A 19,157-nucleotide genomic window follows, 5' to 3' on the forward strand; every position below is an offset into this window, starting at 1 on the left:
GGTGTGGGACATTTTAAGGGTTCAGAACAACCTCTCGTGTTTTTACCTCTGTTCATTATACTAAGCTAGGCGGCTTTCTTGAAAGTACATGCAATAGCATCTGATAGGTATGACCAACTCAGAGGTTTCCCCCCTCTATCTGGCCCCTAAAGAAGAACTTTGCTTTTAGTTGCATATATAGAGAGATATATTATTATTATAATAGTAATATTAAAGTTTTGTGGGCCTTGTTGACTTAATGGCCACTTCACGCCTCCCAGCGCTCCAACGGAAGCTGAGGGAAATAATCCACTTTTGGATCCAGTCTGCAGCCCGAAATCTCACCCCGCCAAAAATAAGGCAACGACTTGGAAGAGGCACGGCTGAAAAACCCAACTGCATTCCCAGGACAGGAGTTCACAGCTGCCACAGAAGGAGAACTACAGACCAGAGAACCGGCCCCTCTCAATGGATCTCACTGAGAAAATCTTACATTCAACTGCCTTTCCTTTACGCTTAATAGTGAACAGACACCTATGTGTGTAAACTTGTGCGCCTATTAATTAAACGGTTATAAATATACAGAAGAGCTCCTCCGTCAAAAAACATAAATAGATCCTGTTGTGCTCCCACACCCTCCTGGTTCTGTAAACATTTGGCAATACATATCTATATATCTATATATATATATACATATACATATACATATACACATATACATACACAGATTGCTTCCAGCAAACGAATGTGCAAAACGTAGCCGTCTTGTATAGAGGACGAGCAATGAGGTATACTGTGTTTGTGTGTGTGGATTACCCGTAAGCTATTCCAGACCTGCTCTTCAGGGCCTCTCGGGAGCTGCGATGCCTGTCCCGAGTTGGCCTGACTCTCTCGACACCCCCCTCCCACCAGCAGAACGGCTTCCGGCAGGGAAAAGGAGCATCGTCACATCAGGATGCAGCCGCGCTGTTCGCCGTAGGAGTTGTCCACACGATCGATTTCCTCAATGATCCTGGTGAAGACACCTTGGGTCATCTGCGAGGCACAGAAAGGCAAAATGCACCTGGGTTACCCAAGAGGAGAAGGGGAACGCTGCTGCATTTGTCAGGCTTCGGGGAATCGGATGCCTCCCCCGGGGGCAGGAATTAAGCAGGCCAAACAAAAGGAGCGTTCTTACCAGATAAATTCTTTAATAATCACGCTAAAAAACGGCGTTGCTCCCAGTAAAGGCTCGCCCCCTCCATCCCCATTAATCTACGTCACTCCTACGATGGGTAATCCCAGAATGCCTGAAGGAGCGTCTCTACCCACATTGTTCGGCCCGGACACTGAGGTCCAGCTCCAAGGGCCTTCTGGCGGTTCCCTCACTGCGACAAGTGAGGTTGCAGGGAACCAGGCAGAGGGCCTTCTCGGTGGTGGCGCCCACCCTGTGGAACGCCCTTCCCTCAGAAGTCAAGGAAATAAACAACTATCCGACTTTCAGAAGACAAATGAAGGCAGCCCTGTTTAGGGATGTTTTATCGTGTTTTTAATATTCTGTTGGGAGCTGCCAACAGTGGCTGGGGAAACCCAGCCAGATGGGCGGGGTATAAATTATTATTATTATTATTATTATTATTATTATTATTATTATTACTACTACTACTACTATTATTATTATTAGCGGAAGGGGGGGCTTCAGGAATGCAGTCCAAGGACAGTGAATCTGCCAGCTGTCTCTCTCCTAGTGCTCTTCTAGCTGCTCCTCACCCAGTATTTCCCAGCTTTTCCCCTCTGGACTATGCCCTTCTGCAAACCACTATTCTAAATCAATACTGCCCTCCTGCCCTTGGGAAGGTTCAGAAAACCCACCATTCCTCCTCAGTCCAGTCCCTGACATTTTGAGGATGGCAAGGATCCTTCTGAGGTTTGCAAGGATGGCAAACCCATTGGCCGCCGGATGTTGCTCAGCTCCAATGAGCCCCAGCCAGCACGATCGCGGATTATGGGAGTCCAGCAACACGGTGGGTAGGTTTGGACAAGGTCTCTATCCCTGTTTTATGTGTTCTTTGGTGAGGTGCCTGGGCCAGGGGCAAGTCTCCCTTCTGCAACTGGAAGCACGTGAGATTACACCTGCACCTACCTTTGCAATTACAGTGGTACCTCAGGTTAAGTACTTAATTCGTTCCGGAGGTCCGTTCTTAACCTGAAACTGTTCTTAACCTGAAGCACCACTTTAGCTAATGGGGCCTCCCGCTGCTGCTGCGCTGCCGGAGTCCAGTTTCTGTTCTCATCCTGAAGCAAAGTTCTTAACCTGAAGCACTATTTCTGGGTTAGCGGAGTCTGTAACCTGAAGCGTATGTAACCTGAAGCGTATGTAACCCAAGGTACCACAGTATCTTATGGCAGGAAGTAAACGTAAAGGACCCCTGGCCGGTTAAGTCCAGTCCACTTTCAGGCCAAGGGAGCCGGCGCTTGTTCACAGACAGCTTTCCGGGTCATGTGGCTAGCATGACTAAACTGCTTCTGGCGCAACAGAACACCGTGACGGAAACCAGAGCGTACGGAAACGCTGTTTACCTTCCCGCCGCAAAGGTGCTTATTTATCTACTTGCGCTGGTGTGCTTTCGAACTACTAGGTTGGCAGGAGCCAGGACAGAGCAATGGGAGCTCATCCCGTCACAGAGATTCGAACAGCTGACCTTCTGATCAGCAAGCCCAAGAGGCTCAGTGGTTTAGATCAGTGTTTCCCAAACGTTTTTGGGCAACGGCACACCTGTGTACTAAAAAAAAATCTCGCGGCACACCACCATTAAAGCCCCGCCCCGTGACGTCAGCGCGCAGCGTCACGCCGGGAGGGACGCACAAAAGTGAACGTTTTTTCCCTCGGCAGCTCCTCTCAGCTGCGCTCAATCCGCCTCGGAGCGCAGGAGCGATGCCTCTCTCTGGCTCTCCCTCCGCGCAGGCTGAGGGAGGGAGGGAGGGAGGGGCGCGTGTGACCCGTCTCTGCTGGGAGACCAAACCCAGCGAGGCAGAGTCGCGCGGAGGCGCCCAGGCAGCGCTGCCGGCTGCGAGGAGGAGCGCCAGGCAGCAGCAGGAGGCACGGCCTCTCCTCGCCGCCCCCGCCCCGCCTCTCGCCGCCCGACTCGCCCGCCTCCCTCCAGGCATCTCGCGGCACACCAGCCGGTGTCTCACGGCACACTCGTGTGCCGGGGAACACCGGTTGGGAAACACTGGTTTAGATCACTGCGCCACCCGCTTTACAGACAGTAAAGAATAAGCGAGGAAACTGCCCATTCCTAGATACAGGGGCTCTGAAATTCTGGTAGCTAAAACAGAGGCCGCCTGCTAATTCCACATCAAAAACAAAGTCATGGCAATGCTCAAACCACTGGAAGAAGAAAGGGAGGTTTCTGTGGACATCAGAAAGCCACACTCAGTTGCCTCCCAATGCAAGAGCACAACAAACAGGTATTGTACCTGGTTTTCTTTTGCTGAGGATTCCAAGAACACGGCGCCCCAAGAATCGGCAAGCTTCCGTCCTTCATCAGTCTTCACCTGACGGCTAAAACACACACACAAAGGGGAGGAGATGAAAGCAGGGGAGACATCAGTTCACCACTACAGGTTGTCATTTGAGACACCTGATGCTGAAGATCTGGGACCGGCGAAGCAGCTGGGTAAAATTAATGAAAATAAATCAGACAGCGCTGTATGCCGCCCAGAGTGGTTGGGGAAACACAGCCAGAAGAATGAGGTATAAATAATAAAATTATTATTATTCCTATTATTATTACTTTGCATGCATCAAAAAAGGTACGGGTGTGTTATAGGAAACATTTGGACAAGTACAGAATTATTTAGGACATTATTTGGGTTGCAATATTTTGTTTTAGGAACGTGGGTGGCGCTGTGGGTTAAACCACTGGGCCTAGGACTTGCCGATCAGAAGGTCGGTGGTTCAAATCCCCACAACGGGATGAGTTCCCATTGCTTGGTCCCTGCTCCTGCCAACCTAGCAGTTCAAAAGCACGTCAAAGTGCTAGTAGATAAATAGGTACTGCTCCGGCGGGAAGGTTAACGGCATTTCCGTGCGCTGCTCTGGTTCGCCAGAAGTGGCTTAGTCATGCTGGCCACGTGACCCGGAAGCTGTACGCCGGCTCCCTCGGCCAATAAAGCGAGATGAGTGCCGCAACCCCAGAGTCGGCCATGACTGGACCTAATGGTCGGGGTCCCTTTAGCTTTATTTTGTTTTTAGAGGGCGAAAGAATAAACTTGTTCCCATCCCTGCTCAGTTCTCATCTACATTCAAAGCTTTTGACTAACACTGATGTGTTTCGAAAACTTTTATTGCCTCCACAAGGACTAGAATCCTCCGTAAAAAAACCAAAACCACCAAAATGCTGGATTTCCCCCTATGTCAATCATAAGAGTCCCGTTTTGATGTAGAAATGTTTTACATTTCAGAAACGCGTGACCCTGATCCCTAGAATCAGGAACCAACAGATTCCTTTGGCGCTTACAACAGGGGCCTATTCAAGGCAGAATTCTACTTTGGAATGTTATGAATGTTTGGAATATGGCAAGATTGGAGCCCAGCAAGGAGATAGAGGTCGGCTCGCACAATGCACCATTTATACTGTGGCAAGGCGTGCGCAAGCATACCTAGTGTGAGAGAATACATGAAAACAACCCAAAAAACCCCCCTTCCATTATTATCATCATCAAGGAATGATAATAGAAACAATCTTCAATTAAGCGAAGTTGAATGTGATCCTAGTGAGAGACATAAAGAAACAGCATTTGTTCTAAGAGATCAAAAATTTAACCACAAAAAATTTAACCTCCCCAATCCCAAAATGGCTGCTTTTATGCCCGGTGTTTGAAAAGAGACAGACGGAAGCAACCACATCCCATCCTTAAGGCTCAGGCTGTATGTTCTCAGCAGGGTGGATTTGATTTAAATCAAATCGATTTAAATCACTAGTCGGTAAGACTTGATTTAAATCATTATTTTTTTTTACAAAAAGACTCATTCTTGCTGATATAATGTTAATATTTACAACCAGAGGAAGGTTTCATTTTTGGAATAATAAATTTTCAGAGTAGTTTTTACAGTTCTATCAAAAATCACTGATTTGGTTATACTATTAGAAATACAGTGGTACCTCGGGTTAAGTGCTTAATTCGTTCCAGAGGTCCATACTTAACCTGAAACTGTTCTTAACCTGAAGCACCACTTTAGCTAATGGGGCCTCCTGCTGCTGCCGCGCTGCCGGAGCCCGATTTCTGTTCTTATCCTGAAGCAAAGTTCTTAACCTGAAGCACTATTTCTGGGTTGGCGGAGTCTGTACCCTGAAGCGTATGTAACCCGAGGTATCACTGTACAAAGACAGGCAATTATGAAACTATTTTTCTATTTGGACAACTTTTCTGCTATACTTTATTGGAAGGAGAAAAACAATCATTTCCTTAATAACAATTAAAACACTCTATTTAACTAAGATAATAACATTATAGCATATTTGTTAACCCTGTTTAGGGAAGCTTTTAATGTTTGATGTATCACAGTATTTTAATATTCTTTTGGAAGCCGCCCAGAGTGGCTGGGGAAACCCAGCCAGATGGATGGGGTATAAATAATAAATTATTATTATTATTATTAACCGATGTGAGTTTTAGCACATATGAACAACTCAAAACAAATCCTTATTTCCTGATGAATAGCCTTTGGACAATAACGTAACTTAAACAGAAAACTGTATTTAGAAAGGTTTTCCTCCAAAAGCATTTTATTTTAAAAATCTGATTTAAATTAAAAAAATCCGATTTAAATCAAAAAAATATCCGATTTTAAAAAACCTAAAATACTGCTTTTTTATTTTTATTTTTAAAAAATCACTGATTTTTATCCACCCTGGTACTCAGGCGAGAGAAGGCAAAGCTCTTACCTTTCTAGAGACAGATCAGCTTTATTGCCAACAAGCACTACTGGCATCCTGCCAAAGGAAAAAGAGACACTCTTAGAAGAAGAAGAAGAAGAAGAAGAAGAAGAAGAAGAAGAAGAAGAAGGGGAGTTTGGATTTGATATCCCGCTTTATCACTACCCGAAGGAGTCTCAAAGCGGCTCACATTCTCCTTTCCCTTCCTCCCCCACAACAAACACTCTGTGAGGTGAGTGGGGCTGAGAGACTTCAGAGAAGTGTGACTAGCCCAAGGTCACCCAGCAGCTGCATGTGGAGGAGCGGGGAATCGAACCCGGTTCACCAGATTACGAGTCTACCGCTCTTAACCACTACGCCACACTGGCTCTCTCTTTTCTTAGGAAAAGTGGAGGGCTCAACCCCAAAACCACTCACCAAAGCACTTCCAACAGCCAGGGGTTCAGCATCTTACCAGCTCCTGCCTCAAAGGCTGCTCTTGCTTAGGAGCTGGCATGACAAGAACTGTGGCACTTCTCTTGCAAGGAAATGCATTTCTGATGGGAGCTGCTACTGTGCTTGCAGAACTCAATCAGAAATTATTCCTGCATTTCAGGGGGTCGCACCCCATGACCGACTTGGGGTCCCTTCCAACTCTATGGTTCCATGAAACGATTTGTACCACGTCACTGTGTGTCGTTTAAGGGCAGGGTCTCCCAAACTTGGGTCGCCAGCTGTTTTTGGACTACAACTCCCATCATCCCTAGCTAGCAAGGATGAGCGTTCAGGGATGATGGGAACTGTAGTCCAAAAACAGCTGGCGACCCGAGTTTGGGAAAGCCTGGGCTTAGGGGAGAGGTGGAGAAGCTGTGACCGTCCATTGGACCCATAGCTGCCAACGTTTCCCCTTTTTAAAGGGAAATTCCCTTATTCCGAATAGGATTCCTCGCAAGAAAAGGGAAAAGTTGACAGCTATGATTGGACCTCAACTCCCATAGTCCCTGAACTTTGATCAGACTGGTGGCTAAAAGAAAAAGCAAGCATTAAAAAAACAATTAAATAATGTTAGAAATAAAACTATATACATATACAGTCGTACCTTGGATCCCAAACTCCTTGGCGCTCGGACGTTTTGGCTCCTGAATGCCGCAAACCCGGAAGTGAGTGTTCCGGTTTGCAAACGTTCTTTGGAACCCGAACGTCCAACAGGGCTTCCGATTGGCTGCAGGAGCTTCCTGCAGCCAATCTGAAGCCGCGCTTTGGTTTTGGAAGTCAATCGGACTTCTGGAACAGATTCCGGTCAACTTCCAAGGTACGACTGTATAAACTCTATTAAACCATAGAAATAATTTCAAGAAAAACAGCACATATTACTATAACAACACCCACACCACGCAGTAAAAGAGCTATGATACCGCTTTAAACAGCCATGTCTTCCCTCAAAGATTTCTGGGAGCTGTAGTTTGTGAAGGGTGCTGAAAGTTGTTAGGAGAACCTTCACAGATCTACATATGTGACTGACTTTTGGAGGCACATGCCAAGCACATGCCAACACCTCATAGCTGTCAACGTTTCCCTTTTTAAAAAAATAATAATAATTTTTATTGAATGATTTTATGTTACAAAAAACAATACAACCATACTACCGCTAAATATAATTAAGAAATAAAAATTACATACATCAATATTTAGTTTGTTATTTACCGTCTTATTTCCTCCCAAACATTCCATAGAAAAACACACGTTTCCCTTTTTAAGGGAAATTTCCTTATTCCGAATAGGATTCCGCGCAAGAAGGCTCGCAAGAGCCTTTACTTCCATTCTAGAATTCTTTCCAATTGTGCTCTTTCTTGCCCGCACGCCACCAAATTAATATTTACCTTGTCTTTCCTCTGCTTTCATATAACTTGCTGTGTAAAGACTTTACCACTTGAAAACTGAGAAGAGAGAAAAGAGGAAGAATGATAGGACGTCACTTCTCGAACACAAGACAGTGTCCCTCAAGTTAAGCTATACAGACCATATTCACGACAGGCATTTAAAGCACTATGGTACCCCTTTCCTTTCACAGAGCTACAATTCCCAGAGTTGCCTGTGAAGAAGGATTGACCATGATGAAACCACTCTGGGAACTGTAGTTCTGAATGTGGTCCTACTGATTTGCACAGAAGTAGAAAGCTCAGCATGGCTGATTTTGTCCCGCATTCAAGTGCTTAGCTCCAACAATTGACTGGAATATGTGAAAAAATAGCATTAAACTGAATGGTTCCATTTAGAACAGAAAAAGAACAGAGGCCATCAGTTGTGGAGCATTTGGAAAGGGTTATGGAAATGTGGAAAACTGGAATTGGGAAGAGAAAAATTAAGGCTATTACAGGACCTTCTCTCAAATCATTTGAGTAGATTTGCAAGGCAGCAAGACTCTGTACCATCAACTAGGGCTGGGTGATATATCGATATATCATCCATAACTGGTTTTAAATCCATAGCGTGAAACTGGTTTCATAATTTTTGACCAGGCAATATAGTCGTACCTTGGATCCCGAACGCCTTGCAAGTCAAACGTTTTGGCTCCTGAACGCCGCAAACCCAGAAGCGAGTGTTGCGGTTTGTGAACGTTCTTTGGAAGCCGAACGTCTGACGGGGCTTCTGCGGCTTCCGAATGTTTTGGAAGTCGAACGGATTACGTTTGACTTCCAAGGTATGACTGTATAGTGAATCATGATATATGTGTGTGTGCATGCACTATGCAAAAACCACAATGTGGGAAAAACTGTGAAACCAGCCAATATTGTGATATACGGGTATACAGTGGTATCTCGGGTTACGAACTTAATTCATTCCGGAGGTACGTTCTTAACCTGAAACTGTTCTTAACCTGAAGCACCACTTTAGCTAATGGGGCCTCTCACTGCCGCCGCACCACCGGAGCACGATTTCGTGAAGCAAAGTTCTTAACCCGAGGTACTATTTCTGGGTTAGCGGAGTCTGTAACCTGAAGCATATGTAACCTGAAGCGTATGTAACCCGAGGTACCACTGTACTGAAAACCAGGTATTGCCCAGCCCCAAGGTCAACCAATCAGAGCAGCCTCCATCAACACACCAAACTCTTGGCCTTCTTACCTCTTGAGAGATGTAACGGAATACACCAGCACGTAGCCATGAATGCCAATGGTAAATGAGTGAGGCAAGATTGTGTATTCATCCTGGACAGAAACAAAACAGAGAGGAAGAGGCTCTTTGATTTCGATACGTTTCGTGAATCTGAAGACAACCCGGTTCAGCAATCGGCCCATTTTGAAGCCCATGAATTCACACGTGTGTGGACCATGAATGCACATGTGTGTGGACCATGCTTCAGGACGTGACTCCTGCCCAGATAATGGATCTCTGGCAAAGTTCAGATGAATTTTCTCGAGATACCTCCCTGCACTATGGGCCTTTCGGGACCGTGTGTCAAAGCAAGCAATTAATCCCATAGGCCACAGTGCTGCGGGAGAGCAGTGAAATAGCAATAGACAAACAAAGACAACCTCTCTTACCTGCCCGGCAGTGTCCACTAGTTGCAGATGGAATTCATCCTTTCCCAGCATCAACATTTTGTTGTAAGCTAAAGTGGGAAGCGAGGGAAGAAGGCAATTTACAGCAACGTTGTGCCTGCTGCACCCCTCCCCAAACTAAGCCACATCCTTGGCTCCACCCCAAAGTTCTGTACTCAAGCTATTTTTATCCCCCCTTTCGCCCCCTGCCAGTTTAGTCCTCGGCCAGCCACTATAATCTGTCCCTCGTGTCCCCATCACTGCCTGGCTGTCAAGCCAATGCTGTTTCACCTGAGCTGAGGAAGCAACAGCAAAGCGATTGCTTTCGCGGCGTCTTCTCGCAAAACAGATATTGGGAAAACTCTCAAGGAGCAGAGGCCTTGAAAATATTGCTATGTGCGCATGCAGGGCTCGTCTGTTATGGCTTTTCTGCACGCCGTAAAAGTGTTTTTTAAAAAAACTGGGGTGTGGGAGAGATCAACAAGGGAGATGAGAATAATAATAATAATAATAATAATAATAATAATAATAATAATAATATATTATTTATACCCTACCCATCTGGCTGGGTTTCCCCAGCCACTCTGGGCGGCTTCCAACAAACACTAAAATACAATAACATATTAAACATTAAAAGCTTCCCTAAACAGGGCTGCCTTAAGATGTCTTCTAAAAGTTTAGTAGTTATTTTTCTTTTTGACATCTGTTGGGAGGGCGTTCCACAGGGCGGGTGCCACTACCGAGAAGGCCCTCTGCCTGGTTCCCTGTAACTTGGCTTCTCGCATGGAGGGAACCGCCAGAAGGCCCTCGGCGCTGGACCTCAGTGTCCGGGCAGAACGATGGAGATGGAGACACTCCTTCAGGCATACTGGGCCAAGCCCGTTTAGGGCTTTAAAGGTCAGCACCAACACTTTGAATTGTGCTCGGAAACGTACTGGGAGCCAGTGTAGGTCTTTCAAGACCGGTGTTATAAGGTCTCAGCGGCCGCTCCCAGTCACCAGTCTAGCTGCCGCATTCTGGATTTAAAGAGTAAATTGGCAAGGAGAGAGTGTGTGCGTATGTTGCACAGCTAAAGCAGAAATGAACAGCCACAAAAGCCCAGGTGCAGATATGGATTGTTTTGATCATAGCCATTATGTTTTTTGGAGCATCTGCCTGGAGTAAATTAGCTTTCCCCAAAGCAGCTGCAAAAGAAGCTGGCTGCAAAAGGACCCCTGAAACTTTTGGCTCCAGTCACTGCTTAGTAGAAGCAGGCAAAGCGGACAAAGATGCTCTCTGTGTGTGTCGTGACAGCTTATATCCAGATCCCATGCAGAGTTAGATTCACCTGATTATTTGCAGGGTAGCACCAGAATTCGCAGGAGGTGCATTTGCTCACTAGGAATGGAAAGGCATTCTGCATGTGCTCAGGGGCACATTTACAGTGGTGCCTCGCAAGGCGAAATTAATTCGTTCCGCAAGTCTCTTCGTCTTGCGAGTTTTTCGTCTTGCGATGCACGGTTTCCCATAGGAATGCATTGAAAATCAATTAATGCGTTCCTAGGGAAACTGCCTTCAGACCAGGTCCAGGGACAGTCTGTCCCCGGACCTCTTCTGAAGGCTGGTGGGGGGGACAAGGGCTTTTCTTCCCACCCCCAGCATTTTAAAAAAACCCGGGACAGCGAAGGACTTCTCCGCTGTCCGGGCGATCTTAAAATGCTGGTGGGCGGCATTTTAAAATCGCCCCGGGACAGCGGAGGAATCTCCGCTGTCAAGGGGCGATTTAAAAGCCCCTGGGAAGGCAGGCAGGGGGGACAAAGACTTTCGCCCCCCGCCAGCCTTCAGAAGAGGTCCTGGACCTCTTCTGAAGGCGGGCGGGGGGCGAAAGTCTTTGCTCCCCCCCCCACCTTCAAAAGCCCTCCGGGACAGGCAGGCAGGGGGGAGCAAAGACTTTCGCCCCCCGCCTGCCTTCAGAAGGTCTTCCCACCCCGCCACACGCCTTCGGAGCACCGTTCCGAAGCCGGGCAGCGGCGGGAGGTGTTCCCGCCCCGCCACCCGGCTTCGGAGGAGCCTTCCGAAGCCCGTGGCGGGTGGAGGTGTTCCCGCCCCACCGCCCGGCTTCGGAGGAGCCTTCCGAAGCCCGGCGGCGGCGGGAGGAGGTGTCCCCGCCCTGCCGCCAGGCTTCGGAGGAGGTCCGAGGACAGTGGGGAAGACGCGCTGCGCTTCCCCGCTGTCCCTGAGATTTCCCTATGGGCCGTCGTCTCGCGACGCAAGCCCATAGGGAAATTCGTTTTGCAAAGCGCCTCCAAAACGGAAAACCCTTTCGTCTAGCGGGTTTTCCGTCTTGCGAGGCGTTCGTCTTGCGGGGTACCACTGTACTATTCTCCCACCAGCTCGTAGAAATAATAATTGTCAGCTACCAAGCCCAGGCAGTTACAAAGGAACAAAAGTGGCTATCTCGAATACACGCACAAACCCCAACAGACAATTATCGCTAAAAATATCTGACATCATACCAACTGAGGGAAATGTTTTGGGTAGATAAATCTCCCCCCCTCCCCCCCAAAAAAGTAATTCCCCAGGAGTGATCACCACACAGGGCAAACCGGAAGTGGACAAGGCAGATTTATGGGGGAAATTGGCCTTCAGATAACCTAAAAAATGTTCCACTGTATGAAGTGGGTGTGAGTGGAAGCCCCCTTCGAAAACAGGAAAGGACTCTTGCGATGAGGGAGGGTTTGTGGCCTGGCAGGAAGTGAGGAGAGGTGCTACTGAATCCGTTTATCACTGGGGAGCAAACACTTGAGCTCTCCACACGACATCCCAGCTATGCACAAGAGCTATTTGACTTTTAGCATCACCTGAAACCCAAAACAGTCCGTTTTTGCTTCGCTTGGTACAGAAATAGGGCTCTATTGCTCTGCCCGTGGGTCAAAGAAAATATATATCTACCAATGATCAAGACTTCCCTCTATCTCGATCACTGCTTGACTGTAACAAACAAGAGCCTAGATATACCCAGAAAAGATCTAACCACAAACACTTACTGCTTTCCACTGTAGGATCGTAACACTCCAGAAACTCCCCATCAATGAACTGGTGTGCAAGGGATGTTTTACCTAAAGAGGAAAGATGAGAAAAGAAAGCCTTGCCTCAGATGTGCTCTTTGGATCTCAGCAGCCAATAAACTCAGCATTCAGAGGAAAACAAACACCTCCAGCAGGTCCCCCCAAAACTACACTGATCCCCAGTTTAAGATCACCCCACCTGTCAAGGAAATTCCCACGCTTAAGTTCTGGGGTGAGGCGAAACACAGTGATAGAGCAAAGTAATTTAGTTTTAAACCACTATCGTCCCTGCGATAACGCAAGGTGGGCAATGGACAAATGGTTGAGAGCTCTAGAATAATTTGGATGAACTCAAAAGAGGCAGAGGGAATTGTCTCTTGAAAACCTAAAAAATTGCAAATGTGAATTTTTAGGCTGGTGACAGATCTTCAAAGGGGGGAAGTAAATAATGAAAGTTGTCTTCATGGTACTATTTGATATACAGAAAACACTAACACATTCAGTTGATTTGAAGATCTGATGTGAATTTGCAGAGTGGAGGGCTTTTAGGGGAAAACACTTTATCTTTGAATATACTTGTCACAAATTGTGGCTCTTACATTTCATGCCTTCTGGAACCCTCTGTTTACAATTTTCTTCATACTGGAGCCTGTGTATAGATGGGCATGCCGCATATACAGTGGTGCCTCGCAAGACGAAATTAATTTGTTCCGCGAGTTTTTTCGCCTAGCGAATTTTTCGTCTTGCGAAGCACGGTGTCGGGGAAGTTTTGGAAAAGCTTCAAAAATGACCAAAGTCTTCAAAAACCTCAAAAAAGGCTACCACACTGCGTTCTATGAGTTGCTCCTTGAAGTCAAGTCGCAACTGTATTAACAGTGTTAAGGAAAGGAAACAAACTTGCAAGACATTTTCGTCTTGCGAAGCAAGCCCATAGGGAAATTCCTCTTGCGAAGCAGCTCAAAAACCACTGTATTCTTAATACCTGCCAGCCAATTATAAACTTCACACATTCAATAAAAGTGCTGTGAAACTTCCCTGTTTTTTCTTATCCTTTACAAACTGTACATACAGATACAACCAGTCCACTTGTGGACTTTCTTACACAAAATGACCTGATAGCAGAAGATCAATGCTAATTCTCTTTAACTTTGTGCACTGTTGAATACAACAACCCCTTGTGTTTAAGGCTCCACAAAACTCTCAATGGTTAATCCTCAGTGGTGCTATTTCGTGCTTTTAATTTTTAATTTTAACAAATTGATTACATCACTCGGTTATTCAGTCAAGAAATTTAAAACATACTCATTGCTTAATATCAATTATCTTGTGGATTCCCTCTTAAACAAATTCATCTACTAAATTTACAGCTCAATGTATATAAGCTTTTGCAGAAGTAAGTCCCATTACTTTCAGATAAATGAGCACAGGACTACAGTCTTAGATATATGTACCATGTCTCAAATCCTGCAGTATTACTCCAACTGAGATGAGAAAGGGTTTTTTCCCCCCTGTACAGTGAAAAGCAATCAATATGTCAGCAGCTTTTAGCCAGTACCAATTTGTAAGTCATTGTTTTGGGGTCAGTTCAGGCAATGTTGTTTTATTTAACGCCATCAAGCAAATACAGCATTCAGTATTGCGGATCAATATTTGGATAGCCATGTATCAGCTATGGGCTCCTCCTCACCATAAATTGAGTTTGGCAACACACACACACGTCTCTGAATGCAAGGAGACTGGTTCATGGGCTGCAATGTTGCGCCTAATTAGGCTACAAAGCTGTTTCCCCAAGGCTGTTTGTGTGTTGCCAAGTAGTCTGGAGGAAAACAGAAGAGCCAGCAGCTTAGACATCTGCTGGGACATGCAGAACGGGCCTCATCTCATGCCTTGGGGGAAGCCCACAAGCCCAAGAGGTCATCTGGACCAGAGGATAGGATGAGCAGAAGTGTGGAAACATAATAATAATAATAATATTTATACCCCGCCCATCTGGCTGGGTTTCCCCAGCCACTCGGGGCAGCTTCCAACAGAATATTAAAATACAATAACCTATTACACATTAAAAGCTTCCCTAAACAGGACTGCCTTCAGATGTTTTCTAAAAGTCTGGTAGTTGTTGTTCTCTTTGACATCTGGTGGGAGGGCGTTCCACAGGGCGGGTGCCACTACCAAGAAGGCCCTCTGCCTGGTTCCCTGTAACCTCACTTCTCACAGGGAGGGAACCACCAGAAGGCCCTCAGCGCTGGACCTCAAGTGTCCGGGCAGAACGATGGGCAAGAGGAAGAGGTCTTTGCTCTTTCTTCCTCTTGGTGACAAAAGAAAGGGCTGTGCCCAGGTACATAAGGATTTAGTGAACTAGCCAAAGATGTTGCATCCCACCTGGTGGACCATGGAGGAAGCGCCAGAAGAAAACAAGAAGATCTGCAAAGATTTGTCTCCACGATGCAGCTCCGGGGTGTATTAACAGCATTTAGCATATTCCTCCCGCACTCGCCACATGAAAGGATCTGGGGTCATGTTCACATCTTTACACATAAGTGTGCACAGAACAATTTATGAATCTGTTTAGCCTGTACATCTTGTTGTTAACTCTTGCCCTCCCACACTCCTCCAAGATCTTGGATGGCGGCTAACAGATTGAGGTTGAATCCCGAAAAGACAGAAGTACTGTTTTTGGGGGACAGGAGGCGGGCAGGTGTGGAGTATTCCCTGGTCCTGATGGGGTAACTGTGCCCCTGAAGGACCAGGTGCGCAGCCTGGGAGTCATTTTGGACTCATAGCTGTCCATGGAGGCGCAGGTCAATTCTGTGTCCAGGGCAGCTGTTTACCAGCTCCATCTGGTATGCAGGCTGAGACCCTACCTGCCCGTGGACTCTCTCACCAGAGTGGTTCTTGCTCTGGTTATCTCCCACTTGGACTACTGCAGTGTGCTCTACATGGGGCTACCTTTGAAGGTGACCCGGAAACTACAACTAATCCAGAACACGGCAGCTAGACTGGTGACTGGGAGCGGCCACTGAGACCACATAACACCGGTTTTGAAAGACCTACATTGGCTCCCAGTACATTTCCGAGCACAATTCAAAGGGTTGGTGCTGACCTTCAAAGCCCAAAACGGCCTCGGTCCAGTATATCTGAAGGAGCGTCTCCTCCCCCATTGTTCTACCCGGACACTGAGGTCCAGCACCGAGGGCCTTCTGCCGGTTCCCTCACTGCGAGAAGCCAAGTTACAGGGAACAAGGCAGAGGGTCTTCTCGGTAGTGGCGCCCTCCCTGTGGAACGCCCTCTCACCAGATGTCAAAGAGAACAACTACCAAACTTTTAGAAGACATCTGAAGGCAGCCCTGTTTAGGGAAGCTTTTGATGTTTGATGTATTACAATATTTTAAATTTTTTTGGAAGCCGCCCAGAGTGGCTGGGGAAGCCCAGCCAGATGGGCGGGGTATAAATTATGATGATGATGATGATGATGATGATGATGATGATGATTGTAGCTGAGTCAGCATCCTTTTTAGTTCAGCCACAAGGGAAGGGATTTATACAGTATGTAGCTAGTTTAAAGATGCTGCTCTGTTCCGATTCTCTACTGCAGACTAGCTAACCGGGTGCCTTAGATCTGAGTCTAATGCTCTAGAACAGCCGCCCCCCAACCTTGTGTCCTCAGACTACAACTCACATCAACCCCAGCTCACATGGCTCTACTGGTTCCCACTAATGGGAGTTGTAGTTCAAAACATCTAGAGGGCACTAGGTTGGGAAGATGGCAGTACGGATTCTTAGAATTCTCCTTGCTGTGTTGAAAGAAATATTTCAAATTCCTTGAATGTTTAGGAACATTGGCAACCTGACACCCAGGGTCCTTCCAGTCCAACTTACTAGAGCCTTCTGACATCTCTAAATTATCTGTGAAGCAAAGAGAGGCTCTTTATTCTTTTTAATATGGGCTCTAAACACCGAAAAAAGGGGCAGCACGCCCAAGAAAAGTAAATTGAAATGTGAAGTCATTGTCTTAACCTCATTCAGGGGAATGACATGGCCGAACACTCCCCTAAATCACCATTTTTTGGAAGCGCAAGCAACAAGACAATCCCAAGGCACTGATGTTCAACACTGCAAGAGAGCAGAGGTGTGCAATTAAATATGGCTGCATTTACCCATACCAAACATGGAACATTTTGTTTTGCAACAGCCCCACACCAGCAAAGCAGAACTCTTGCTACAGCTTGACCTGTTCAAACAAGGCACAGATGGTTGTAGGAGGGAGGATCAACAACCCAAACATTACGCACACAGGGTCCACGCCAACTAGAAATGTATTAACCCCTTCTGTCGCAGAAAGGACCCCTAGCCTTAAAATAAAATTATCACGCACAGGCACATCAAGATTCTATTACCCACCCAACCAACCCCAAGGAAGAAAAGGCTGCCCAAGGCTTAATATAATAAAACAAGCCATTTCACCACCCAGCCTCCCATTATGACCTCTGACCTCTGGTCATTTCCTCCCACTGCATGTGAATTAATAGAAAACAGACCCCAAGTGACCTCTTCCATTTGTGTTCAGGGAAGAGGTCAGATGAGCAGGGAACTGTGCATGTGCAAATAACTCCCCAAGGAGAAACTAGGAGAGGTCAGGCAATAAGCTGTCCAGAAGCTACAAGTTTTCTGGACTCAGGAGCCGCTAAAGCTTTTCTGGACAGGCAAGGAGGGCTCCAGTTCACTATAAATAGGTGACTAGGAAAAAGGGGGAGGTGTTACTCTTGGATGCAAATGCATGCAGAATTTTAACTCCGTCACTGCAGATCTTAACAAATCCCCCCCCCAGCAACTTATACCTAAACAAGTATTTAATAGGACATGCTAAGATTTGAAGTTTGGGCAGGGGGCTTGTAATTGCATTGTGATTTCCCCTGAAAAAACACACACACACAAACATACACGATTCCCCCCTCCCCCACACACTTGGCAGAGATTTATGGCACTTTGCAACAACTATTCTGTGCAAGCAGCAAAGGGATAAATGTTTCTGTCTCAGGATGTACGAACTTCAAGCCCAGGAAGCTCTCAGACAGGAAACCCACAACACAGAGAGCAAGGCAGCCCATCCCCAAACACGGGCTGCTCGGAGAATCAAAGGGCACCAATCCCCACACTGCCCCGTTTTCCGTTTGGCCTGATCCTGTCAATATTCAAGTTCTACGATTTTGGTGCCTGCCCCTTCCCGATATTTTAAGCATGAAGATCAGGGTGCAGGTGGTGTTACTATTCTTTTTATTTTCCAAATCACCCCCTACCTACATTTCCGAAGACCCCCCAGCAAAGTCGCCCATATAATCAGACCTACCGGACTAGTCCTAGACCAGGGCGGGGCTCCCCCCTCCACCCCCTTTAAGAGAGAGCTGTAGAGAAAGGAGGGAATCTCGGGCAGGTGTTCCTGGCGCGGACACACCTGCCGAAATCCTCCCTTCCACGCGCGCACCTCCTGCTAGAAAGGCGCAGAAGCGCCTCTCCGCTTTCTCACCTGGAGATGCCGATCCCCCTCCCCGGTCCTCTCGCATCCCCCTAAAACCAAAGCCTCCCCAGATCTATATAAAAAAAGTCATTTATCCCAGCTGCTCCCAATCCTCGCCGCCTTCCCCACCCGCGCTCCGGATGGCAAGGGCTGCTCCGGGCGCACCACGTGCGGCGTCCTCGCCACACGCACCAGACCCGCTTCCTTATCCTTCCCCGCTTTCCGGCCACCCCCCACCCCACCCATGGCATGCTTCCAAACCAGCCCCCCCCCCGGGGACCCCCACTCCTCGCGACCCCTTCTTAGCACCCACTCGTGATCCTGCCCGCCCTTCCCCACGCGCCCTTTGATTGTTCCAAGCCTCCGCGGCCAGACCCTCGTGCAAGCTCCTCTCCCCCCCCCCCGCTACGCGAGGAGACCCCCCCCCCTTAATCCTTGCTACCTCCCGAGCACCCACCCCCTGGCCACGTGCCCCCCTCCCCTCCCCATCTCTTCCTCGATCTGGACCACTTCCTCACCCACAGAGCGGTATCCCAGGATCACGACCTTCCGATAGCGCACCAGCGGCATGGCCCGGCGCAGGGCGTGGGGAGGGAGGGGGGCGTGGGGTGCCGCAAGGCGGGCGGGCCGCGCGATGAAAGAGCCCGCCGGAGAGTAGAGCCGCGGGCGCCGCCGCCGCCGCAACTACAAACGCCCACGTGACCACAACACTGGCCTACAGCCGCCGCTCCTCATTGGCCCCGGGGAAGAGGGCGCGTGCGCGCTGCGGAGGTGTTCCCGTTCCATTCATGAAAAACGGAGAGGGGGGGGAGGTGAGGCGAGGCGCGGGGGAGGATGCGGGGGGCGTTTCCCGACGCGCAAGTGAGGAGCTACGCCGGGCGGGAAACCGGCCGGGCGCTTAGCCGAGCCTTTCCTAATAATAATAATAATAATTTATTATTTATACCCCGGCCATCTGGCTGGGCTTCCCCAGCCACTCTGGGCGGCTTCCAAAAAAATATTAAAATATAACAGAAGCAATTTAAAGACTATTTGAATAACTGTAACATTAAAAATTAGAAATTACTTGAAAGTACCAAATAGGCCTAGGACTAAATTAAGGGTTAGTTAAATAAATGAGATCTAGAACCTTAAGAAAAGTTAAGAAATTTTAGTTTAATTGGAATATTGTGTTTTAA

General features: G+C 47.5%; 1 protein-coding gene across 2 annotated transcripts; it reads right to left on the reverse strand.

The window, feature by feature from the left end:
• Nucleotides 1-725: 725 nt before the first annotated feature.
• On the reverse strand, nucleotides 726-18,589 carry RHEBL1 (RHEB like 1). 2 transcript variants are annotated; one of them, XM_081181584.1, is made up of 8 exons: nucleotides 18,498-18,589; nucleotides 12,447-12,518; nucleotides 9,424-9,491; nucleotides 9,005-9,087; nucleotides 7,760-7,816; nucleotides 5,910-5,957; nucleotides 3,439-3,523; nucleotides 726-1,014 (listed from the first exon to the last, which is right to left on the reverse strand). In XM_081181584.1, the coding sequence occupies exons 1-8, from the start codon at nucleotides 18,547-18,549 to the stop codon at nucleotides 925-927; spliced, it is 555 nt and encodes a 184-aa protein (XP_081037710.1). In that variant the 5' UTR covers nucleotides 18,550-18,589; the 3' UTR covers nucleotides 726-924. The 2 variants fall into 2 exon arrangements, with proteins under 2 accessions (XP_081037710.1, XP_081037711.1); XM_081181585.1 differs by lacking the exon at nucleotides 18,498-18,589 and adding an exon at nucleotides 13,067-13,111.
• Nucleotides 18,590-19,157: the final 568 nt, after the last annotated feature.

The sequence above is a fragment of the Podarcis bocagei genome (assembly GCF_964188305.1).
Source record: "Podarcis bocagei genome assembly, chromosome: 2".
In the NCBI taxonomy this organism is placed as follows: Eukaryota; Metazoa; Chordata; class Lepidosauria; order Squamata; family Lacertidae; genus Podarcis; species Podarcis bocagei.